At 48.7% G+C, this 22,634-nt stretch overlaps 10 protein-coding genes across 10 annotated transcripts; 6 read left to right on the forward strand and 4 right to left on the reverse strand.

Annotated features, from left to right (window-relative positions):
• Nucleotides 1-724: 724 nt before the first annotated feature.
• On the forward strand, nucleotides 725-2,233 carry C8Q69DRAFT_511198 (transferase; the record flags this gene model as incomplete). The annotated part of the gene is made up of 1 exon (XM_028633255.1): nucleotides 725-2,233. One exon carries the CDS (start codon nucleotides 725-727, stop codon nucleotides 2,231-2,233), a length of 1,509 nt encoding a protein of 502 aa, XP_028480824.1.
• A 1,164-nt stretch (nucleotides 2,234-3,397) lies between these two features.
• Nucleotides 3,398-4,579, forward strand: C8Q69DRAFT_195877 (hypothetical protein). Its single transcript, XM_028626022.1, has 3 exons — nucleotides 3,398-3,770; nucleotides 3,822-3,933; nucleotides 4,006-4,579. The coding sequence occupies exons 1-3, from the start codon at nucleotides 3,478-3,480 to the stop codon at nucleotides 4,447-4,449; spliced, it is 849 nt and encodes a 282-aa protein (XP_028480825.1). The 5' UTR covers nucleotides 3,398-3,477; the 3' UTR covers nucleotides 4,450-4,579.
• Nucleotides 4,580-5,672: 1,093 nt separating this feature from the next.
• C8Q69DRAFT_195937 (hypothetical protein) lies at nucleotides 5,673-7,306 on the reverse strand. Its single transcript, XM_028626023.1, has 5 exons — nucleotides 7,062-7,306; nucleotides 6,984-7,003; nucleotides 6,896-6,932; nucleotides 6,773-6,843; nucleotides 5,673-6,719 (listed from the first exon to the last, which is right to left on the reverse strand). Exons 1-5 carry the CDS (start codon nucleotides 7,207-7,209, stop codon nucleotides 5,799-5,801), a joined length of 1,197 nt encoding a protein of 398 aa, XP_028480826.1. The 5' UTR covers nucleotides 7,210-7,306; the 3' UTR covers nucleotides 5,673-5,798.
• Nucleotides 7,307-8,616: 1,310 nt separating this feature from the next.
• On the forward strand, nucleotides 8,617-8,981 carry C8Q69DRAFT_448755 (hypothetical protein; the record flags this gene model as incomplete). Its single annotated transcript, XM_028629308.1, has 2 exons — nucleotides 8,617-8,631; nucleotides 8,685-8,981. The coding sequence occupies 2 exons, from the start codon at nucleotides 8,617-8,619 to the stop codon at nucleotides 8,979-8,981; spliced, it is 312 nt and encodes a 103-aa protein (XP_028480827.1).
• Nucleotides 8,982-9,253: 272 nt separating this feature from the next.
• Nucleotides 9,254-11,463, forward strand: C8Q69DRAFT_483796 (flavonoid 3',5'-hydroxylase). The gene is made up of 4 exons (XM_028631731.1): nucleotides 9,254-9,755; nucleotides 9,820-10,444; nucleotides 10,501-11,062; nucleotides 11,126-11,463. Exons 1-4 carry the CDS (start codon nucleotides 9,521-9,523, stop codon nucleotides 11,249-11,251), a joined length of 1,548 nt encoding a protein of 515 aa, XP_028480828.1. The 5' UTR covers nucleotides 9,254-9,520; the 3' UTR covers nucleotides 11,252-11,463.
• Nucleotides 11,464-12,682: 1,219 nt separating this feature from the next.
• On the forward strand, nucleotides 12,683-15,129 carry C8Q69DRAFT_196253 (sugar transporter-like protein). The gene is made up of 9 exons (XM_028626024.1): nucleotides 12,683-13,078; nucleotides 13,142-13,328; nucleotides 13,387-13,406; nucleotides 13,468-13,604; nucleotides 13,664-14,063; nucleotides 14,116-14,382; nucleotides 14,443-14,629; nucleotides 14,683-14,795; nucleotides 14,847-15,129. Exons 1-9 carry the CDS (start codon nucleotides 12,944-12,946, stop codon nucleotides 14,892-14,894), a joined length of 1,494 nt encoding a protein of 497 aa, XP_028480829.1. The 5' UTR covers nucleotides 12,683-12,943; the 3' UTR covers nucleotides 14,895-15,129.
• An 818-nt stretch (nucleotides 15,130-15,947) lies between these two features.
• C8Q69DRAFT_448758 (hypothetical protein) lies at nucleotides 15,948-16,713 on the reverse strand (the record flags this gene model as incomplete). The annotated part of the gene is made up of 3 exons (XM_028629309.1): nucleotides 15,948-16,191; nucleotides 16,422-16,487; nucleotides 16,538-16,713. The coding sequence occupies 3 exons, from the start codon at nucleotides 16,711-16,713 to the stop codon at nucleotides 15,948-15,950; spliced, it is 486 nt and encodes a 161-aa protein (XP_028480830.1).
• Nucleotides 16,714-17,622: 909 nt separating this feature from the next.
• Nucleotides 17,623-18,730, forward strand: C8Q69DRAFT_489272 (putative translin-associated factor TraX; the record flags this gene model as incomplete). The annotated part of the gene is made up of 3 exons (XM_028632104.1): nucleotides 17,623-17,843; nucleotides 17,902-17,919; nucleotides 18,007-18,730. 3 exons carry the CDS (start codon nucleotides 17,623-17,625, stop codon nucleotides 18,728-18,730), a joined length of 963 nt encoding a protein of 320 aa, XP_028480831.1.
• A 581-nt stretch (nucleotides 18,731-19,311) lies between these two features.
• On the reverse strand, nucleotides 19,312-19,970 carry C8Q69DRAFT_511203 (hypothetical protein; the record flags this gene model as incomplete). Its single annotated transcript, XM_028633256.1, has 3 exons — nucleotides 19,312-19,490; nucleotides 19,607-19,707; nucleotides 19,828-19,970. 3 exons carry the CDS (start codon nucleotides 19,968-19,970, stop codon nucleotides 19,312-19,314), a joined length of 423 nt encoding a protein of 140 aa, XP_028480832.1.
• A 1,062-nt stretch (nucleotides 19,971-21,032) lies between these two features.
• On the reverse strand, nucleotides 21,033-22,477 carry C8Q69DRAFT_196281 (hypothetical protein). Its single transcript, XM_028626025.1, has 2 exons — nucleotides 22,253-22,477; nucleotides 21,033-22,190 (listed from the first exon to the last, which is right to left on the reverse strand). Exons 1-2 carry the CDS (start codon nucleotides 22,371-22,373, stop codon nucleotides 21,061-21,063), a joined length of 1,251 nt encoding a protein of 416 aa, XP_028480833.1. The 5' UTR covers nucleotides 22,374-22,477; the 3' UTR covers nucleotides 21,033-21,060.
• Between the last annotated feature and the right edge of the window lie 157 nt (nucleotides 22,478-22,634).

Raw genomic sequence — 22,634 nt, forward strand, 5'->3', positions numbered from 1 at the left:
ATAATGTAATCTCCTGTCAGTTTATGATGATGCCGATTGGAAATATTTCAAAGGGGTGATAAATAATACTACGCATGCTGGCCGACCAAACTCCGGCTCTATTGGCGATCGTCAGTGGGTCGACAGATAGACGCAACTCTTATCAACCTGTTTAACAACATAAGGGGCAATAATAATGACCAACTTTTGGCAAGAATGCAGTCCCATTTTTTGAGGTGGATGTCGTAATATCAAACATGGATGACCTAACAGTGTCTAAACTTACGGCTCTTGATACGCATTCTCTTCAGACATACACACAAAACACTCAATTATACACAGACGTTTTTTGAAGAATACCTACAGTATAGAGTAGCTAAGAGCCAAATAGGGCTCAGAGCCTCAGGATACCGCCATGTGCACAGGTAAAGTTCCCAGAGCATGTTCCTGTCGATCTGGCAGATGAACACGCTTGGACCATGATGGATGATGCGGAAGAACTTCCTCCTAGCCAACAGTTCATATGGATCTTCAATGCCAGTCTCACCTAGCGTGTGGGCCCGGACTAACGCTGCTCACGCGGGAATTTCTGACCGTCATGTTTCAGGGGAAAGATATCGATAAGGCCCCAGAAATTGTCTGAAAATGATGTATATCGGGCGATTAAAAAAACGGTTCGTGCTCCCTGTTTTCCTGTCTCCTTTGTCTGGATATTTACTTCACAAATTCAAGTACTCACATGACAATGGAGGTAAAGAAACATCTTGTTCGTCCCGATGCTCCTTTCGAGGCCACTTGCCCGCTGTCTCCGGCCGATGTGCAAATCCCGCTTCGATATATTCGGAAAGTTTTTGTTTACTCGCTCGACCAGTCGGACGAGGGCTTCAATTCAGCAGAAGCGATAGATAACTTAGCTTCCCGCCTCGAAGACAGTCTCAAAACATTTCTTAGGCCACTTAGCGAAGACGTCTTTGCATTTCCCCAGCTGCTCGGCCGAGTAGTCGAGCCAGAAAACGCACATCCTTATGTTCTCGTTGATAAATCGTCAGCAATACGTTTTACTGTCGTTTCGAGACAAGATATCTCATTCGAGGACTTGCAACCGGAGAAGAGATTCCCTGACCATGCATGGTGGATCGACTATTTCGCAACGGGCCTCAATCTCAGTGAGATGGGAAAGGCCCCCAATGCGCCGGAAAGCTTCGTCGTCCAACTGACATCAATTCGAGGGGGTATCGTTCTCACTGCACAAGTAAGCCATCGAATCACCGATGGCTATGGGTTTGCTGGTTTCATTCGTCGCTGGTTCTCGAGAGCACGAGCAGCTTCGGGAATCCAAATACACGAGCAAGATCTTGACAAGTCACTGGCACTCGCTATTCATGATAGAGGTCGATTAACCTGGGACATAGACATGGCCAAGGCGGGAACAGCCATGGCTTCTGTAAAGAAATGGGAAGCTCACTATGCGGAATCGGCGAATGCAACGGCGGGAAATTCACTTATAGGGACTGACAATGTTGAAACCAAGATATTCTGGATGAGCAACGAGAAGATCGAGGAACTGCGAAAGCTGATAGGGGAGTATACGACCTCACAGCCGACGGCGTTCGAGGCCATTGTTGCTTTCGCTTGGCGATGTCTTTCCCGTGTGCGCAGCGAGTCAAATGCCCATAGTCTCACAAAGACGAGGAGCAACATTAGTGCAAGCATGTTCGGCGTTGATTCCCGACGCCGCTTGAACCCTCAACTACCAGTTGAATACTTCGGAAATGCGACAGCGCTTATAGTTGCTCGACTTCCTGTTTCGATACTGTCATCTGCACAGCCCTCGGCGATCCACAGCGTCATCGCAGAGGTCCAAAATACCCTGCGGAATGATACCACTGATCCAAACTTGAGACAGGTTATCCAGCATGTCGCTGAGAATCTCAAATTGGGTAAAAACATCCCCCTCGATCTTCCTGGCAACGACTTTATTTTCAACTCCTGGGAGCACCTTTATTCCAGCGCGGATGAACTGGATCTTGGGATCGGAACATTCCGTGCTGTTCGGTACTTGATGGACGCTCCTATAACTCCATCGTATCTTTTAATCCTGCCGTCTTTCGGGCAAAGGAAGCGAACGCCAAGAACACGTCATTATTCCGCCCGTTATGCAGGAGGGTTGGAATTGAAGTTGAATCTCCCGCGTTATCAAATGGAAAAGCTGGAGAACTCCCAGGAATGGACTCATTACGTATGTGGTTATTAGGCTTGCAGGTTTGGTGAGATGAGCAGGTAGGAAACATCTTCTGGCCTACTTGCACGGCAAGGGCTGGTCATCCTGGAGGGTGTCTATCTCGCGTCTATCCCACACTTGTTCGGAGAATGAATCCGTAAAGCAGACTACCAAACTACCCATACATGCTGATTGAGCTCATCATGCAAGCATCGACCAACAGGCTCTATTGCCGATCAGCAAAACATCGTGCCTAATACGTTGGAATGTGGACTGGAGAATGGCTTCCTTATCTACCAATAAGGTCCGCTATTCTGACGAGGTTGGATTGTTCGTTCTATGGCGCTTATAAAGACCAGCACCTCTCTTGAGCTTTTTACGAGCCCATATGCCTGTCTGATCTTCATTCATTGCCCCACAGCGGATCTGGAAATCGGAGAAAGCATGGAGATCTTGGAGGGAGACTTACTACACAACTGGGTATCTATGTCGTCGGCTATTCGTGTATTTTCTTAGAACCATATACTCTATCTAGGAAAGAAACGGTCCTCACCCTGCTTAGAAAATCGTCATACACGCCCGCGAGTCGCGAGTAGGCCTTTCTTTCTCATTTTCTGGCTACATTTAGTATCGGGATTCATGGTGTTGAACTGTCAACACAGACGCATCCGGTGCGCTCGATATGATTGGCTCATTTTGTTCTTCGCTTTATATGATTGGAGCGCATGTTTATTCGATACTATCCGATACCACAGAGACGACGCACATATTGTAGCCGTGCTGCATTCATGCTCTGCTAGGACAATGCGCCAACATGGAGTAAAGCCGGTTTTCTCGGTTATTGGCCCCTGCTGCTTCCAGAGAACAACTTGCTGCCACGGTTCAATAATGACTTCTGTTTTTGATCCGCGGCACGGGCGGAGTCGAAATGCGCCAACATTAAATAATTTATATCGGTGGCATATGAATAATGGTACGTCAGAGAATGCCCCAGTCCCATTTGAGAAAACACCTTGTTAGAGCCTTTCACTGCGGCAACCGTTCATAGATATCGAAGTTGTATCAAGTTCTGATCTGACTTACTACGTTGGGGTGTGACGTTGTGAAGGAAAATAGTTAAAGTGCAAAGACACTTTCACAGGTCCTTGCCGACGGTAATTTCCATTTGCTTGCTTGTCAGGCCCGATGCAGGGGTTCTTCTGTGTGTTAAACAGTAATGATATGAAATTGTGGAGACTGGGTCTGCATGATCTCATCGAGCAATTGTTATATAATTCATGGAGCTTATCCTTTGCGCGAATCTGACCGCACCTCCCTGCGATGATATTGACTGCCTATCTCCAGCAGTAATGCAACAATCGTCCCAAAAGGTAGCGATACCAAGGCTTCAGTGGACATCGCTGGAATCCTCTGAACCGCGAAGGGTGGTACGCAGACGTGCCGCAAAAGCCTGTCAGCCCTGTCGTTCCCGCAAAGCCAAATGCGACGAGGCTACTCCGATCTGTGGACATTGTCGAGACTTGAGACTGGATTGCCGCTATGAAAGCGGCAAGAGAGAGAAGCAAAAAAGGTCCGTGAACACGACTAATGATTCAAGAAGATTGACTAACTTGGCCAAAAGACAATTCGAGGTCCTCTGTGAGAAAGTAAGAGTATATGAAAAGCTCCTCCATGATCTCAGCTTAAGTGCAGACTATGCAAGTCGTCTGCGTATCGAAACCGTCCTCGCAAAGGTTAGTCCAGCATGACTGCAGCATGCTTCTCTTTCTCAGTGGCTGATACCCCAACACATTTTTGGTCTATAGTTCTGCGATCTAGAAACAATCGATTCCCTAGTGGAGCCGAGACCTACCTCGACGCCCTCGGATAGACGGGGTCCGGGAATGAGTGCAGCGTCACCATATATGGTGAGAAGTGCCAGAAATGATATTCTCACATCTGAGAGTTCAATATCCTGTCCTATGAGCTCCATCAGCCCAGGCCAGACATACGAAAAATCCAAGTCAGGCGGCATGCTAGCATGGGGAAATTCAAAGCAAAATTTCAGCCTGAGCGGTGTTTGTGGATATGACGCACCTCTGTCGAAGCAATGGATGACTGGGCTTCCTATTACCGGGTTCCCTCTCATCGATCACTTCACAATGAACGATGGCGGCCAGCAAACTCGCCACTGCCCAGCCGAAAGTGTGTTGCCCTGGCTTGGGGCTATCGGTTTTCCGAGCCCGTTAGCACAACGTCAGACCGGATAACGGAGGGATCACTGATAGCAGGAGTATCGGGAGCGATATATCATGATCGTCTGTCCATTGTAATTTCCTTCTTTTGCTGCGGCGTTCTTCGGAGGGAGCCCTCGACATTGTTGTGCGCTGTTTGATGGAATGGAGTGTACGTACGTGAGGCTATATCAGAAGAGGGCAAGTGCTCCCAATTCCATAGCGGTTCCGCACAGGGCACATATGCTTGCTAGTGGCCGAGTCAGGAAAGTTGACTATTGATGATCGCCAGGAAATGAAGACAAAAAAGCTTGATTCAGTCCAGTTAGAGTCTCGATTCGACGACTTCACCCGGAAGGGTACTGCTGTAACCACGTTGTGTCTTGAGGATCTGAATAGGGCCTACGCTCCTTGGCAGTGTAACCTTCGACAGAGATATATCTCAAACGCCGAGCTATGCCTTACGGTTAACGAGGGAATAATCACGTTGGTTAAATCGGCTTTTCTGGAGAATCAGTCACCTTGGTCACCCGCCAAGCAGGTTTGAGCTCCACAGGGAAGAAACCACTACATGCGATACCGGGAAGGTTCCAGCGTTAGAAGGGCATCTAGCATGACGGCAACCTATACAACTCAGCTGATTCAATAGTTCTCATTAGCTACAAATATTTGCGTGGCAGATTCTGCTCAGGGGCAGGTATCCTGTCCCACGGATTGATGGTACCCGCACAATTCCCCCAAGATGACTCTGGAGCTACGGAAGAGTCTCGGGAAGTGAACTAGGTTTGAAGAGTTCGCACCATTGTTGGACGGAGCTAGAAGTGGCGTCTCTTCAGCTAGTTTCCAGTCTTTATGCCCAAAGAGCGAGGCCTCCTGCTTCTACTCGATAGCGGCAGCAGAGAATGGCCACGCGCAAAAAAATTCATAGATGGAATTGTCTAAGCAACGGGGCAAACGAGATCTATATTAAGGACGGGAAGAGGCTTTTCTGTCATTTAACAGCTCGCGCCTGATGGAAGTTTGATTGGGTTTCGCACTGGGTACACTCATTTCTAACGGTGAACGTGCTGCCCGCCTCTTATTATCGGTCCTCCTTGATGGGTTTATTTTCTGTGACAGTCCAAATCTCTCCATATATTAGTAAATTGGCATGGGATGCATGTTATGTAAATATCAATTGCTATTGTCATCTCATTATTTTTTATTCTGTAGTTGTAGAAGACTTCAGTGTATTATGGGAAGTATTTCGTTCACGCTCCAAGGGGACATTTATTGATTCGCTATACTGTACATTATTTCAAATGAAAGGGCAGTATCTTGATTCACAAGATCTGTTTTGGAGGTCTACTTACCCCTAAGCACACCAAGTATGGTCGTTGTCTTGTTCACATCTTCGGAGCCCCCGATAAATTTTCAACCTTAGTAGTTAGCTCTGTTGTTCGCACGATACAACCGTCCCAAGGGTTGGTGGGCTGTTGGTGGGATTCAGGTTCAACAATGCGATCTTGGCTGCCATGCTCTGAATTTCGGCTACCAGAGCCGTTGGAGGTCTCCACGTTGTCTGTAGAATTATCCAACGCAGTGATGTTCGTCGTAAGTTCATAACCCTTGGTATCATCCCGACTAATGCCTGGGTTCGGTTCAGTCCGTGCGGCAGAGAGTTTGTTGAAGCCTCCTTTGCTATTGCTACTCCGGTGGAAGAAGCCACTATGACTGTCGTTCCGCTTCCCATATCGATACGAGGAGTCCAAAAGCAACTTGGGAAGGAATGTCACTACCACCACCTTCATTGAAGGTATCGAGGCCGCAAGGATGCCGATATTAGTTTCAATTACCGACCAGTACATGGCATTTGAGATCACGTAGGTCGAGTCAGGAGAGGAGAGCATGCGCGGAATATAGGTGATTCGAATTATCGAGGAGACACACGCCAAAAGACCAAGACAGAGCATGACTCCCACGGCAATCTTCTGCTTCCGAGGCATCTGCAGCTTTCGAACAGTATTCCAGGGTAAGCAATAGGTAAGCAGATCGGTTGTGATGTTTGTAGCCGCATTGGCGAGGTAGAAGGCGTTGATGTTGACACACGTTTTCTTGGTGATTGCGGTATCCCATGCTGCTGGAATCGGGTTGCACTGGAAGATGCACACGAGGACATTCGCTGTAGCTTGAGAACCGACAACCGCAATCATAATGTATGACATCGTCGTAAGGGTTGAGTCTCCCAGTCGGGAATACAGCGATAGGACAGACGTCTTAATGAAACCCAAGGTGGCATTGTAGAAGATCGAAGAAACCCAGACGACCTAAAGTCAAGATGTTAGACGCGAGGCCGTACAAATAGATAAAAGAAACACACCTTTGCGTACTTTGTGATTGTTCCCATCTCCAAAACGACATCAATATGGTTCCCCAGACCGTAATGGACAGCTAGTCTGTGTAAGCCGCGACGTCCCTGGACTAAAGATCGGATCTATCTTACCAAGAACAGTTGCAATTATAAAGCCCCATGACAAGAACTAATAACATGTTAGGCAAGGTTTGCGACAGTCCAGCGTAGGGAATCATACACTCGCAATCACTATCAAAACTGTACTTGATGTCAGTATTATTCCCTAAAAGTTTCATGAAGGTTGGGTATAACGAACCATCATCCGCTCCAACTGCTCGAACAAGTGCTATACGGCCGTACAACCGGATAGTTATGACACAGATGGTGATCACTCCGAAGACAATGGCCACTGTATTTACCGTATGCCCCACGGGAGAACCACTTGATGTACTGGACGTCGCCATGTTGCTGGGACCCAGTCCCCTGCAAATATGAACTTGGGAAAGGAAGAATCTTTGGAAAAGCAGGAACAAAAGAGACAGCTGCAAACCACCGAAATCCTAACCGACTCAGGAGATTCAACGGCATATAACTAGCACATCACCCCTAGTATATAATCGCCTCATGTGAAGAGAACTTAAGGTTAGTCCCCTGATTCATGACTATATGTATTATGCCAAGTCTGTTACATCTTAAAAAGCCGTATACATATAAGGTTTCTGGCCATTTTTCTTTTTTTCTTCCCCTAGACCCTTTGATATCTCTGCCTTCTGACTTACCGCAGAGGCAAGCCATCCTTCAGGTCAATCCGGGTCTCTCCGTCTGGTCTATGAAGACGACGATCCTACCTATTATCGAGTATGCCGCGGGCCGAAGACGGTACCAAGCCGGGGGATACTGGGACACTGGCACGCGACAAGGGTTCCATAGGAAGTCTCGTATTTGCATGGATAATTAGAAGACAGAATTGTTCCTGGCGTCTTGCACGGGACAGACAACATGGTCGGGCTGTGACGCCCCTGCTTCCGCGGACCGCAGTCGTTGAACTAGAACTAGCACGATATACCTAAACCCCACCAGTTTCCACTATGCTCCGCTAATCAATTGACTGCATCGATCGGGATCGGGACCAGGTGCAAAGAGCGCTTCATGGCACCCCCGTCGTCGGTGGGGATCCGTGAATCTTGATAGTTTGACGGCGCAAATGATAATAATGAATTGGTCCCTGAATAAAGTTCCATCGGGCTGGGCCGCTGACAGTTAGCCTAGGTAGAGCTACCAAAGCAACCTGTAACACTTGGACAGAGCTAAAGCGCAGGGAAGTCAAGAGGGTTCTAACTTCTCGCAATCATCAGCAGGTAATCTTCAGCTTCCAGGGTCTTTAGGGTTCTGATACATAATTATTCGAGCATTACTCCGTGGTCTGTGTGGCGCCCTATCTGCAACTTGTTCGTCAGCCAGAAAGGGCACAGTGACGGCGCTCCTCTGCGGCGTCTTGTCTCGCTTCTTGTACATACTTATGCAGAATGCTGCGCCGCAGCCGGTGGTCCGCGACACTAGAAGCGCAGATCGGCTTCAGGTCTTTCCCGCGATAGACTAGATACAAGCACCGAACACGAGCCAACGGTTGCAAATCCTTGCTTGTTTCCTTTTGGTATAGACACGCTCGGAACTTCTCCGGATCCTCGGACGAAAGACAGTTGTGTACGGAGTAGTAGTAAATAATTAATAAAATCAGTTTTGTTTGTCATGTGGTCGTTTGGATTGAGTCATTGACTAACCTAACTGCCCTTAAGTTAATCCCGGTGATTCCTTCACCAACTGACAATCCTGACAAGCAAGCTCCTAAAACTCTGTCCACTGTTTCAATAATGCCTCTGCCACCAGTAAGTATAGACTAAATCCCTCTTGTTTTGGTCGGTCGCCTAAGGATTGCCAGTTTACCGTTCCCCCTGGCTGGACCTCGAACCCATCAAGTCCTTATTATCTGGAAGAGTGGATAGGCGCCGACTCCGAAGGTCAACTGATTGCTCGAGCCTATGGTCTCCAGCCAGGACAGCCAGTTATGGAGGATAATAACGGGTGGCACACAATTTTCCTGTCTGGCAATAAGTTCTATCTTTGGGGGCGGATGGGCGACGAAGTCGAAGAATTTGTGTCTCAAGATATCCACGAGATCGCTTCTTCAATTTCCCGGTCGGGGCTTCGAGAGCTAGCCAGGAAGCCTGTTGATTAACTTCTGTCTAGACTATACGACTCAGAAGGGTGAAAGCAGTTAAAAGTTGAAGCGGCGATGAAGGCGTTTTTATAGAAACACGCACGACGATAGTAATGTGCCGATAGGAATAATAATAATAGACACGCTAAACTCCGCGTAAGTGATTCACCGTCCCGGAAGACTACGGGGATCGGCTACTACTAGTCGCTGCTATCACGACATTACTACTTGGCTGCGTCTGGACCTTCTGAGGGTTGTAGCGGCAGTATGGCTACTCTGTACGGAATGGTAATCATAATCATAATAATAATAATACACTAACTATGCCCCAGACGACTGCCGTCCATTTGGCCTGTCCTGCCAAGCCATTTGAGAGGACGCCATTATTAATGTTTCCTCTGTTTATCGTGTGGTGTGCCTACCATTCGTGCTAACTGAACACAGCGGCAGTCAGGAGCCTCGTACTGGCTGTGATTTAGCCTCCGCAGTGATTCGGAGGGCACGTAAAACTGAAAAGACAGCATATGCTGTAACCGCTGATACTGCAGCACTTGATCATGGCGATGGAGGGTTCCAGCGCACTTTCTCTCATCACACCGGGCAAGATTGTCCTCCTGGTGCTGGGCTACTATGTTCTTCGATTCTTATGGCAAATTATTTATTATCGGCTATTTCATCCCCTTTCCAAGTTTCCTGGTCCATTTTGGGCGTCAGTGACGCGCCTGTGGATTGCATACTACAACCTGAGAGGAGATGAGTATCGCGTGGTTTACGGCCTGCACAAAAAATATGGTATGTATCAATGCGCATGAAGAAACTCTCACACAGTCCATTAGCCGTATCTGATAATGTCCAGGGCCTGTCGTTCGAATCACCCCGACGTTACTCATCGTGAGCGATGCCACGAAACTCCCTGAGATCTATGACCGGTATGCCGACAAGACAGCCCATTATATCACCGGCAGTTTTGGAAAGACCGAATCGTTATTCAACATGCGGGATCACAAGAAGCATGCGTTTTACAGGAAGCTCGCTGCTGGCCCTTATAGCTTCACCAATGTCAAGAAAATGGAGCCACTGTTTGATCTCCGCATCAGTCATTGGATCTCCAAGATGGAGGAGAAATTCGCAAACACCGGCCAGAAGTTCGACTTTGCGCCTTGGGCGGTCTATATGGCCTACGATATTATCTCTGAGGTGGGTTTTGGTGCACCATTTGGTTTCACTGAAAAAGGAGAGGACGTCGGTGGTCTCATACAAGGTTTCCATGACGGTCTTCCTGCCTTCGGGCTCATGGCTCGGCTGCATCCGTTTACTACATGGATCAAGACCACCTGGGTTGGAGACAAATATTTGGTTGCGAGTCCTGAGCAGGAATCGGGCATTGGTACCTTGATGCGCTTTCGCGACAGACTTCTCAAAGAGCGAATCGAAGATATGGAATCCGGCAAGACTATGTCGAGAACCGATTTGCTACAGACGTATGTCTATCAGATCCTGTTGAGACGAGTACTGAATCGCTAACCGGATTGTGCAGTTTCCTGGATGCTCGCATGGAGGATGGTAAACCGCTTGACATGGACTACATTAAGGCCGAGATTCTCCTGGTTCTCCTGGCAGGTGCAGACACGACGGGAACTGCCTTCCAGGGCATGATGACTCTGATCTTCAACAACCCAGATGTATACGACAAACTCTTGGCAGAGATTGACAGCGCCACAAGGGCCGGCCATTTGTCGGAGATTCCACAGTATGAAGAAGTGATCGCTCATTGCCCGTACTACATTGCCGTGGTCAAGGAGGCCATGCGGCTCTGGCCATCTGCTCCTAACATTTTCCCTCGCACGGTTGGCGAGCGTGGTCTGACTCTAGCCGGTAAATTCGTGCCTCCTGGTACCGAGGTGACCTGCAACCCGTGGATTGTCCACCGTGATCGGAACATATACGGAGAAGATGCGGAGGAGTTTCACCCGGAGCGGTGGCTCGATCCTGTCAAGGCCAAGGAATTCAACAAGTATAACATGGGTTTTGGCTATGGGGCGCGGGTCTGCCTGGGCCGCGATATTGCTCTGATGGAGATGTACAAGGGCCCCCTGCAGGTAATGATTCGTCCCCACTCTAGCCATCTGATCGGTTACACACTAACAGGGTTCTATAACTAGTTCTTTCGCAAATTCCGTTTGGAAGTGTTGAATAAGGAGAAGTCGGCGGAGTTTGTTGTCAAGGGTGGTGTTGGGTTTTGGAAAGATCTTTGGGTTCGGATCGAGAAACGGGCCCCTGTTGTTTAGATTTAGCCGGTTCTTGTTGTTTCGCTCGGTATTATTCTGTGGCATTCACCCCTCTGTTTTCCTTCCCGATGGCATGTAATCAATGACCCAATTCATTACCCCCATCCTCTTCTAAGCTGCTCTTAAGGTGGAGGGGACGGACCCTTCGTCGCCTATAGAAACAACATACAGAGTACTCTGCACGGAATAGATAGGGTTTGACCCTGACGGGGAACGCATGTTGTCCAAGTTAATAGATCAGACGAGGCACCACACACCTAGTTACCAACTGTTGGCTCGAGCTGGCCGATCCTAAAGAACCGGGACTATCGATGTACGGCACGTGCCAATGGCTTTCATTTAGAGCCATCCACAAGGATATGCATTATTGTCTCCGTATTGGAAGCTATATCGAAAAAGACGGGGTCCTTTGGGATGTATTATTATTGCGGCACAGCATCAGCGTGTGTTAAGCTTTTGGGCCGACAAAACGTGGGCCCATTCATCCTCGTATAACATGGCATGAGGCAGGGCGGATATTAATTTTTGGATCGGAGAAGGTCGGGACTCGGAGGACGTTTTCTGGGCAAGACTACTATCCCTGCAGGCGTGCAGACTGGTTGATGGTATTGCTTCTTTGGACTTGGTTATCCTGCAACTTGGCATAGGAGCAGTTTGCTGTTAGGGCTCTCTGGGGCTTTGGTGAGCAGTCATTGGGCATCCTCAGTTTAGACCTCGCATTAGTTGGTTAGTTAGCAAATTGGTTTATTTTTTTAAGCGGGCTAAACGGATTGTGGATTCCGGCCGGCGTTTCTAGTGAATTTATTCTAGTACTGAAGTAGATTCAATTAGACGCGCCGCTGAACATCACGAACGCCACCCGGCCGGGTTCACGAGCTGGCCTACCGTCAGAAGCTTAAAGCTACAGCAGGCATAAGAGCGCTATACGGAGTAGTAGATGAAGGTATCGTGCCCCTGGCAGAAACTTCTTCCGAGGCTACTCTTGTCAGCCCCTATACTAGTCTGTTTCGATCCTTAGTCTGAAGAAATATGTTTACCCAATTTCGTGAAGAATAGCTAGGTAGTCTATCTGGTTCAAATCTACACGAAATGCTGCCTGTGGAAGGGGAGAAGCAAGAAGCGCATAGTAGATCAATACGGCCGAAGTCTTCCACTCTATCGATTAACATTAATGTTATCACTAAACGGCATGATTTGCAGAGAGATTGAAGAGAAGGTTTATTTGACACATCCGCATACCCTGGCTTGACTGTTGCACAGGTGGAGATCAAACCCGGCGAACGCTGTTGAAAAGTTAACCTTGATGGACGAGCTAACAAGGTATCGGACGGTATTCCTTCTTTGGTGCATAAACTAGTTTATCACTGTCAGGATATCTTCACGCTTGTTTAGAGTAACGCCACTCGAGGCCAATATGCATTGGAGCAGTTATAGCACGACGATATCCTGGACGTTGAAATTTTTGGCAGTTCAAGACCATGCCGATCCGTCTCCGAGGGGTGGTACATGTGTTGAACAGTTAGCGTGAATTCTTGTGCAGAAGGAAATTCGCTCTCCCTCGTGGTCTAAACAATTTCTTTCTCTGACTTCTGAAGCCTCCCCCTGTGCACAAGTCTCGAGGCTTTACCGGTGTCTCGCCAATCCTCACTTTGCTTCTGTATTCTATCAATTGTGTCGGTACTTGAACAAAACATGGGGTCTTCACCGGGAAGCAAAGTTTACCGCAATGCCATCCTGGCTGGTAGTTTGGGGTTTATCACCTTCGGTTGGGATGCCGGTGTGTTGGGTGGTATCCTGTTAACACCGGAGTTTCAGAACACCATTGGTGTAGGTTTTCTCTGACTGAGATGACTTGGTGTTTGGAAGTAGCTTACCCTCGCTATTGACAAGAACCCAACCAATACCTACAAACTGTCCATGATCACGTCCAGCTTCCTGCTGGCATCATGGCTGGGATGTATGATCATCTCCGCCTTCGGTCTGCGCCTAGGTCGACGAACATGGATTCTGGCGTCAAATGTCATCGAGATTATCGGAACCATTATCTCGGCCTCTTCATACAGTTATGGCCAGCTTGGTATGTTAACCCCGAGAAGTCATTACTCATAGCGCAACATGTATTAATATATGAGTAGTTGCGGGCCGAGTCATCATTGTAAGCATGACACGAAGGCAAGAATCTATCCAAGGAAAACATGACGGCTTATTATTCTCAGGGTGTCGGAAATGGCATCATGACCTCTATGATCCCCGTATACGTTGCGGAGATGGCGACTGAGACCCGCTACCGCGGAAAGGGTGTCAATGCAATGATTGCTGCGGCTTCCCTTGGTGTTGCCCTTGCATACTGGATGTAAGTTCTATCTGTCAATCTCCCTGCTTGATCTGATAAGTCATCTAACCTTGCAACAGCGACTTTGGAATGACCTTTGCCACGTCTCAGGCTGTCTGGCGCTTCCCGGTTGCATTCCAGATCTTCTGGTCCCTTTGTGGTATTAGCCTGCTTTGGACTCTCCCTGAGAGTCCTCGTTACTGTTTTGCTACTGGCGATGATGCCAAGGGCGATCAGATCCTGGAGCGTCTTTACGGGGCGCCCGTCACAGAATCTCGCGTCACAAAGGCAAAGAGGGATATTCTTGCTTCATTAGCTCTCGAGAACGCCGACACTGCCAGTCTACGCGTCAAGGACTTTTTCTGGGATACCTCAGACATACAGGCAGCTCGTCGTATCCGTACCGGTATGATTCTGGTCGGAGTTGCTTATTTGATGGGTGTAGATATGATCTTTTATTATACCACAACTATCTTCCGGGTACGTTAGTCTGATTCCATTGATTTAAGAAGTGATGCTGAGTACCAGACAGGTGTACATCGGTCTTCCTTCCATCACAGCGTCTGCGCTCGCGGCCTTTGCGAACACGGTCCTTGCCATCACCAATTACCTCGGTGTCTTCTACATGGAGAAACTGGGACGCCGAACGTGGTTGATTGCTGGTGCTATCGGGCAGACTATTTTCATGGCAGCCTTCATCGGTCTGCTCTCTCATCCCGGTCCGCAGACGGGCGCTGCAGCTGCGGCCATGCTGTTCTGCTGGATCGCTGTCTTTGGTCCTACATGGGGTCCAGTGACGGTACGGATGAGGATTTATGTCTGCTATATTTCGCACACGCTAACTAGTTGTTCTGTGTAGTACGTCTATGCGTCCGAAATCATGCCTCTTCGCTACCGCCACATCGGATTCGCGCTCAGTGTTTCGTGCCAGTGGCTGATGGCTTTTTTGACCGTCTTCGCTGGTCCGATCGCAATCGCCGATCCCAGTGTCGGTTTCAAAGCCTGGATCTGGTTCCTCGTTTTTAACTTCATCGCTATCCCATTTGGTGAGTAGCTCCCACTTCCATCTATATATGAACGTATTCTGATGATTAAATAGTCTACTTCGCCTGCCCTGAGACACGCGGCCACTCTCTCGAGGGCGTCGACCTCCTGTTCATGAAGGATACTATCCAGGATAAGGAACAGGTGCAGACCCTGCGAGCCGACGAGGCACGTAGCTCTTCCTCGGATGAGGAGAATAGTGCCAATGCGTCCAAGCAGCCTGTCACTACTTCCATTACAACAGATACCCCCACTGAGAAGGCATAAGAAGAAAAAGGCATACCCTTTTGCGTTGCAATTATCCTCCGGATGGGGACTTACCTGCCCTCTTAGCGAACATCGTTCTGAGATGATAAGAACATAGCAATCCTGTCTTATGTAGTTTCCTCATTGATGGTCTGACGGAAGGATGGATGATAGATAAGGCAAGATGTTTCTAATGTTTCTCTAATCGTATTTAGTAATAAGATTTTTTTTTCTACTTTTTTTTTTTTTTTATTTTGACTCTATATATGGCGTCGTCGTTGTTAAACTCTGACGAAGAGGAACCAAGAAAGGCCCGATATGCAACCAGTAGCTTAGCATAACCACGTTGTGGAATCATGTTGCTGTTCATGATCCATAATAGGGGCGCAAATGTCGTAAATCCGACTACCTAATTCCGACAGTTTTGAGATTTCTTTTCCTCGGTTGCAGAGTCTGAGCCCGCGCGAAGACTGATCTCAACTAATATTATGGCGAGGCTTTTCATATAGTTCAATTTACTCGTATCCCACGGACCAAATTCGTGCATGATCATGTATGCCTCCGGGGCAGAGCTGTCTTCCAAAAGGATATTATCATCCCTATATTCGAAAATCACGATATATATTCCGTGTCGGTCTTGGGACATCCGTTTTCAGTTTCAACAATCGAAAAAGGACGTCACCGTATCCTGGAGCTTCCATGGCAATGTTAACAGTTAACAATATCCTTCCTGCCGTGATAAATCAAGGCCAATGTCGACTTAGGGATATTGTTAGTATCTTCAGCCCACCAGCTGTAATAAGATAATAGGATTCCCATAATATATTATTGGAAAGGATACTCATTGCCTTCGCTTTTCAGTAACTCAAGTCAAATTTTTCTCTATAGCCAACACTTCTGCCCTGTATGAACAATAAACAACGTATTTATACTGCATCATTGGGTAAGGTCGCACCGCCTAAGTAGCAATGCAAAAAGGTTTATACAAAGCAGAATGCTCTTTCATCCCTACAAAAACAATGAGATGCCACCTCGGCTTCATCTCTGCAGACAATCCGGAGCCCCCGACACAGCTCAGGACATTTCATGGTCGCTGTCATGGTCCCTCGAGGACCCAGATTGGTAACGCCAGTACGGCGTTCCATGATCGCTCCTGTCGATAATTCGCCGAACTGGCCCCTTAACCGAACATCTGGGTGTCGATTCTGATGCGGCCTGGAGGATCTGACACAGGTGTGTCCAGACTTGGTCGTCTCGACGGTCCCTGGTCTTCTCGACGGTCCCTGGTCTTTTCCCACTGCAGGTCGCACGTCGACCACTGAAGTAAATTAGTTAACAGTACAAGTTAAAAAGTCGAATTGGAAATCTTACCCTCTCGTGGTTATCAATCCGAAGGAAGGTATAATAAAAACCATCTGAACAGCATCCAAAAACGACACTGTTCAAAAGCCCTTCTTTCTTACAGATCTCGCGTACCATGGCTTTAATGCATAATTGGAGAGATTTGATTCGAAGAAGAATAGGAAACCATGGAGAAAAATAGCTTACCTATATAAGTGAGGCACTGTGGAAGTCCCTCTAACTGGGAGTACCGCTTCTTGGCCTCCAATATGACTAAATTGGTACTCATAGTCTGATCCGAGTACTAAATGTTATAATCCGACCAGCCATTCAGACGCCTCTTTTCTCCGCGGAAGTAGATATCAAGTTGCAGGTTATTCTCTACATTCAGTTTGACCAGCGCTTTATCGTCAATCTTTGACCAAGCTCGGGCTTGTTCTCTATCGACGCTCTTAATGATAATCTCGTTGATTCGTAATCGACAGAGAGCCTCAGTCATAGCATTCTCCCCTAATATACGCGAGGGTTTTGCTACCCTTTCATCTATATTTCCTTAGAACCTATAAGAAAGTCCGAAAAAATGAAGCTAGTACAATAGAAAGAGAACATACTTACGAAGACAATCTGGAACAGACTCGATTTTATCAAGTTCCTATATATCCATTCTCGAATCCTTTTGAGAGATTGAAAATCTTTTCAATCTCTGGTACTGTTAGCTGGGGAGTTGCAGGTCCTGTAAACCCTGAGGCAGCCAGGCTGACGTCGGCTTGTTCAGCGGGATCTGGATTGCCTTTGGTAGTTAATTATATCTTGATCTTGATCGTCTCGAGTATGTTCTTGCTGTTGATCTAGTTGACTGTGTCCTAAACCCTAATAGTTTAGAGCATGGTCGAGAGACGTTGTCGTGTAAATTCCAGGCCCAAATTCATTATTGTTGTTGGACGAGGTCATCAGAGATATGAACAAATGCGTGGATAAGAACAAAGCATCTATAGACAGCGCTCGGTGGAGCAGATTACTTAGGCCCTAAAGCGCAAGTAAAAAACCACGCTCAATATCTCGCGCCAGTCGGGCGCTATTCTTGGTCCGGGAGACTCGAGTAGAATAATTAACTTGTAGAGGGATATCGGGAAAAGCTGGTGGCGGAAGTCGACTGCACGACTAGACCAAAAAGGAGAACTCCTTAGAGGTCTGGCTCCTAGGTCTGATAGCTCTCGTAGACTGTAAGACGAAAGAGAACCAGTTGAGTACAATCGATGGTATCTGCCTCAAGGACTCGCGCTCGGCGCTACATCAAAGACGGTCTAGTTCTCCGCGCCAAAGATTGAAGCTCGGGAGAAAAGCAATGGGACTGACGACATTCACTTGTTAGCCATTCACGCAGCTCTTCCAATTCCTCCCCGCCTCGATGGCTGGAACTAAAAGATCCAGAGACGGCCAGGTCATCAGCCACGAAACAAAATCGATCGCCATGGCAAACAGCAACAAGGTAGAGACTGTCGTCGCAGAACCATCGACCCCGCTGCAGTCGATATTCGAGAACTTTCGCAACGAGCTGGATGAGCATCATGATAGACGCGAGAGGGTCATAAAAACGTCGCGGGATATTACTGCGTTGAGTAAGAAGATGTATGTTATGTTCTTTCTATCTGGTGTATTGAAGTCATGCTAATGTTTTCCCATGCAGTATCTTTTCCCTCCAGAGGTTAGTAGAGCTATATCCATGGCATCCGGGATAGTTCACTGTAGCTTGTCTATGGACACCGGAGCAAGACTGACTTTCCTCCTGCAGACTTCGCAGCATAAACGCCCCCATCCCTCCATCCATCGCTAAAGAAAACAAGACCCGCTTCGACCAGATCATCGAACTCTTCCGTACCATCGTGCCCGACGTGTCCGGGATAAACGCCTGGCGATACCAGCGACAGATCAGCGGCGGAATTCAGGAATTCATCGAAGCTGTATCCTTCCAGCACTATGTGCAGACGGAGACGCTGATCTCACGAGATGAAGTGGCCGCCCAGCTCCCGTCGGAAATCTTGGTCACAGAAGAAGATTACCTGATGGGGTTATTTGACCTAACAGGAGAGATCATGCGGTTTGCAGTCACGACCTTGTCAACTGGAGGCGTGCAGAAGCAACAGAAACAAAAACCAACTTCCGACGCCGACCAACCCATATCAAATGTGGATGGCGCAGCTGAGTCCAAATCCTCTGAGGAAAGCCGATCCACAACTACAACCACGGTAACAACCACTCAAGAAATCCCAATCCTCCCCGCCCAGCAGGCCAATATCGTCGTCGACCTACGCGAGATCCGCTCGCTGTTCGAATCGCTCAACGTGCCGCGTCGGCACAACATGCTGCGCGACATGTACAAGAAAGTGGAAGTGATGCAGAACAGCGTGGAGAAAGTCGAGCGCGCTGCCTATGGAATCCTCGTACGTGGCAGCGAGAAGCCTAAGGGATGGGTGCCTGATCTGTCAGGCGGTGCGACTGAGGTGGAGAGTTTCTAGAATGGATTATTTTGAAACGGAATGCTCGTATTCCTGTCGAGTGGATATTATGCTAGTATTTTTTCAGGGAGTATGGATGACATGATTATGGATGATTTCACAACCAAAAGGTAGGAGGGCTCATTAATGAATGATGGCGGCAAGGGAAAGTGAGGGAGTGATGAAAATGAACGCCAGGATTGAAACTCAAATTCTGCCGTATACTGTTACCAATGCCATTGAAGGAATAATGAACATGACAGCCGCCTCAATACTGAGTTTGAATGAGCGGAATAATACTCGTATTCCAGAATCGAATGCCGTACAAGGATAGTATCAAACGAGAGACAAATCCTGCCAATCTGCCCTACCTATACGTATACAGCGACTCGTAACTGCTGTCGGTTATAGCATAGCAGCACAGGGGAGGAACAATAGCCAACTTCCAGGAAGGGGAAAAGAAAAAGGGCACAGAAGACAGCAGACGGAAGACTCAAGACTTCTGTAAAACACCATTATACCCCTGCAAACGCCCGCTCTATACTATCAGATTTCATCCACGTTCTATTTGGGATGATTGCCCAGCTTTTGCGGAGATACAGTTACTCCTTTGGGCTTCTTGGGTCGTCGCTCTCGTCCAGGATGCCCTGCTCGATCAGCTGCTGCGGCTGTGGGCGATTCTGGATCTTGTGCTCGAGGTTGTCTGCCAGCATGTTGCGTTCCAGTTCGCGGGCGTGGGCCTGCAGTGCGGGGGCCGTATTGGTAGCGGGGAGGATGTTGCCTACAAAGGAAAACGTGAAGATTAGTATCTGCGTTATTGTATTGATAACAGTAGTACAAAGCAAAGAACAAAGTCAATAATCACAAAGGAATCAACAGAATGTGGAATCAACATACGCTCGATCAATTCCTCCCTCTCCGGACGACGCTCCAGCTGCTTCTTGAGACTATCGGACCTGCGCTGGCGGGCAAATTCCTGTTGGACGGCCTGGATGGATCTAATTGATCGCGCCGCGGGTCAGCAAAAGAACCAAGTGACTCGCTATGTTGTTGCAAGTGTCCAAGTACCGGATCCGATGTAAGCCGGACCAAGCGGGGGTGGAGAGCACAGTACTTACGGGGCAACGCTGGTGTCCAGCAGGATATGGCGTTCCTTCAGATCCTGCTGGTCCGGACGAGATTGCAGGTGTTTTTCGAGGGAGTTTCTGCGCTCGAGAGGGGCCGCGCAGATGGAGGTTTCGTCAACGTTGGGGTGGACCATTGTGGCGGTCTGGCGGGGAGAAGTATAGTATACGATAAGATAGAGTGAGGAGAGGCCGTTGTCTGGTATTATTGACGGATAGAATAGATGGGAGCTACAGTTCTCCCAGCAAGTGAGTGGAATAATCAGCGGCTAATATAGACAGCCACGACGAAACAGGCGTCTCCTGATGGCTTGATCAACTAAACATGAAACGGAGAGGAAATGAGTTTGCGGGGATCAAGTGATTCCAAGTGATGCGCGCGACTCTGTTGATGAGCGGGTCAGGGCGGGGCAACAGCCGCATGCGGTCACGGCATCATGACTTTATACTTCAGACGACCACATCACTGCTACTGTTGCTCTCTACAGATGCTATAACGCATAGTAAAAGACCGCCAACTAAGAAGAATCTAATGAGCGTGTATTCAATAATGAGCTGTCGCCTATGCGCAGACAAGTACTGGACGTAGTGGACATGCCATCAACTGCCTAAATAAACCAATGTCTCACCATCCACCCCCACACCGCAACTGAACAATCTGTGAATATGACCCGTGGGTGCCAACACGCCTCACCATGGGGTTTTGCTTTTTATCGGATTTGCAACTGCAACATTATATGTCTGTTGAAAGCGAGATGTAGCATCAGAACAACTCACCCGGCCGAGAACCAGCAAAGGAGCCCGCCAGACAACGCCCAGTGACACCGAGCAAAGTGTCGATGCCCACGTGCCAACCAGACAAGAGAGAAAAAGGGACAGTCCTGCGCCATATGCAGAGGGCGACCACTGTGACCGGCCTGAAAACACCCGTTGGTTTCTTCTCTAGATCCATGCTATCCTGGCAGCGTAAAACAACAGAGCATTTCCGCTGGCGAGAAATCAGGATAGGACCAACGCGATATCTTGCCATGTCTGTGCTGTCATCCCATATCCGTGCGCCCGTCTTCTCGACCGTTGGGATCTATCATCGTGTCAGGTTTTGCGTCAGTCCGACCGTGCTGAAATCCAAAGGTGAAGCGGGCTCGGTTTTCATGCGACCATGTTGGAAGTGATAGAAATTCAATTTCCCGTCCGTTGACTTGGTATCAACGGATTCCCTCCCTGAAATCAAGGAACCCACAGCTTTCCACGGCCACGGCTGCTGCCTCGCGTCTGACCCCGGGGGGCACCACGACGGCCGTTGGCAATGCGACGGGATGCTCCGGCCAGGCCGCGCGCAGCTCCAGCCTGCGAACTGAGGTCAACGGCAGGCTGCTTGGTGCTGGGCCCGAGTGACCGGCTGAAGGAGTTCGGGTCCATGGGTTCAGAGGGGATCTCGATGGTTGCCTCAAGCGGAGGGGGAACTGCCTTTGGCGCAGAAGGCTTGCGGCTGTTATTGCTCGCCCGCGAGCTTCCACCCCTGCTCGCTCCCTTGCCGCGACCACGGGGAACGAAAACGAGCTCGTCCTCGTCACTTTCGTTCTCGTACGACAGCAGCGTCTTCGGCTCCGTTGCCTGGGTTTTCTCCACGTACTTGCAGCGGTTCTTGTATTCTTTCTCCTCATACTGAATGGCGGTCCGGAGCTGGTGGATGTTCTTTGTGGCTATTCCGAACTTCTGCGCCCATGCCTGCGTAATGCGATCATTGGTAACTAGGATCAAGCTCCTAGACGCAGTGACAGCATCAGGGCTGTCATGCAAACGCCACAACAAGGCACTGAGAAGGGGTCGCAGCGCGAGAGGCACCGTAGAGCCGGTACCGTTGGAATCGGAACGCCTATGACCATTGTGCTTCGTAGACCCATCCACCCCATTGTGACCATTGCCGTACTCAGGACTAGTGCGCGAGCTTCGAGACGAAGATCGAGAGTCGCTGTGGGTACCAGTAGAAGTGATCGAGACGGCATCCGGTTCCTTCTTGAAGTTGAGCTTGCTGAGCAGCATTTGCGAGAGATCATTGCTGGGGATGTTGTCTTCGACTTTTTTCGTCTTTGGTGCTCTCTCCGGATCTTCTTGGGTTTCGATGACATTCTCGACCTCTTCCGCAGTCCCTTCCACATCGTCCTCAAATTCTGGCAACAGGAATTTTTCCGCTTCCGCCCAAGTCTCATACTGTTCCATCGGTCCCTGCAGGACAACCTTGTCTGCGGTAATGCTATCTTTGCCGGACGTAACACGATCGAGGAAACGGACAGCCTCGCGCGCATTGATCGCAACTTGAGATCCAGCTCTCTTCAGCGCATGCAAACGTTCCAGAGCTGTAGTTTGAAGTTCCTGTCAGTAATCAGGTGACGCCGCACCAGACAAGCAGTCAACCTACTGTAGAGAGGGACGACGAGAGTGATCGCTCCATTAGAAGTCCATTTCTTGATTTCACTAATATTGGTAGTCAACGCCGTGTCATCGACGGCGCAGTGGAAGACCTTGCGGCCAGTCGCCATTGCGGCAGTGAGACGTTTTGACGGGCGGCAAGATCTTGATGTAAAAGAGCGCGGATTGCAGGAACCTGCACTATAAAGTAGAATCCGTGAAACTGACAGCTGAAACTGCATCCAGCAGATCCGTCAGCAGATGCCAACCAACAAGAAACTGGTCGAAGCAGGCGGAGATGGGAATGTGGGGGTTGTTGCTCAGCGGCGGAGAATGATGGAGAAGAGTCGGGGAAGACGAAAGGCGGGCTGCGGGTTACTCACGGTCGAAGA

The sequence above is a fragment of the Paecilomyces variotii genome (assembly GCF_004022145.1).
Source record: "Paecilomyces variotii strain CBS 101075 chromosome Unknown C8Q69scaffold_26, whole genome shotgun sequence".
Classification (NCBI taxonomy): Eukaryota; Fungi; Ascomycota; class Eurotiomycetes; order Eurotiales; family Thermoascaceae; genus Paecilomyces; species Paecilomyces variotii.

Bases quoted from the DNA above. Each gene is read 5' to 3' on its own strand.
- C8Q69DRAFT_195877 (XM_028626022.1), top strand. From the start codon at position 3,478: ATGGAGCTTATCCTTTGCGCGAATCTGACCGCACCTCCCTGCGATGAT. The intron at 3,771-3,821 runs GTCCGTGAACAC...CTTGGCCAAAAG, and splicing joins AAGAGAGAGAAGCAAAAAAG to ACAATTCGAGGTCCTCTGTG. The intron at 3,934-4,005 runs GTTAGTCCAGCA...TTTGGTCTATAG, and splicing joins TCGAAACCGTCCTCGCAAAG to TTCTGCGATCTAGAAACAAT.
- C8Q69DRAFT_483796 (XM_028631731.1), top strand. From the start codon at position 9,521: ATGGCGATGGAGGGTTCCAGCGCACTTTCTCTCATCACACCGGGCAAG. The intron at 9,756-9,819 runs GTATGTATCAAT...GATAATGTCCAG, and splicing joins CGGCCTGCACAAAAAATATG to GGCCTGTCGTTCGAATCACC. The intron at 10,445-10,500 runs GTATGTCTATCA...CGGATTGTGCAG, and splicing joins AGAACCGATTTGCTACAGAC to TTTCCTGGATGCTCGCATGG.
- C8Q69DRAFT_196281 (XM_028626025.1), bottom strand. From the start codon at position 22,373: ATGGCGACTGGCCGCAAGGTCTTCCACTGCGCCGTCGATGACACGGCG. The intron at 22,191-22,252 runs GTAGGTTGACTG...TTCAAACTACAG, and splicing joins TCTCGTCGTCCCTCTCTACA to CTCTGGAACGTTTGCATGCG.
- C8Q69DRAFT_195937 (XM_028626023.1), bottom strand. From the start codon at position 7,209: ATGGCGACGTCCAGTACATCAAGTGGTTCTCCCGTGGGGCATACGGTA. The intron at 6,933-6,983 runs GTATGATTCCCT...ACATGTTATTAG, and splicing joins TTTTGATAGTGATTGCGAGT to TTCTTGTCATGGGGCTTTAT. The intron at 6,720-6,772 runs GTGTGTTTCTTT...TCTTGACTTTAG, and splicing joins CAATCACAAAGTACGCAAAG to GTCGTCTGGGTTTCTTCGAT.
- C8Q69DRAFT_196253 (XM_028626024.1), top strand. From the start codon at position 12,944: ATGGGGTCTTCACCGGGAAGCAAAGTTTACCGCAATGCCATCCTGGCT. The intron at 13,605-13,663 runs GTAAGTTCTATC...ACCTTGCAACAG, and splicing joins GTTGCCCTTGCATACTGGAT to CGACTTTGGAATGACCTTTG. The intron at 14,796-14,846 runs GCACGTAGCTCT...GCGTCCAAGCAG, and splicing joins AGACCCTGCGAGCCGACGAG to CCTGTCACTACTTCCATTAC.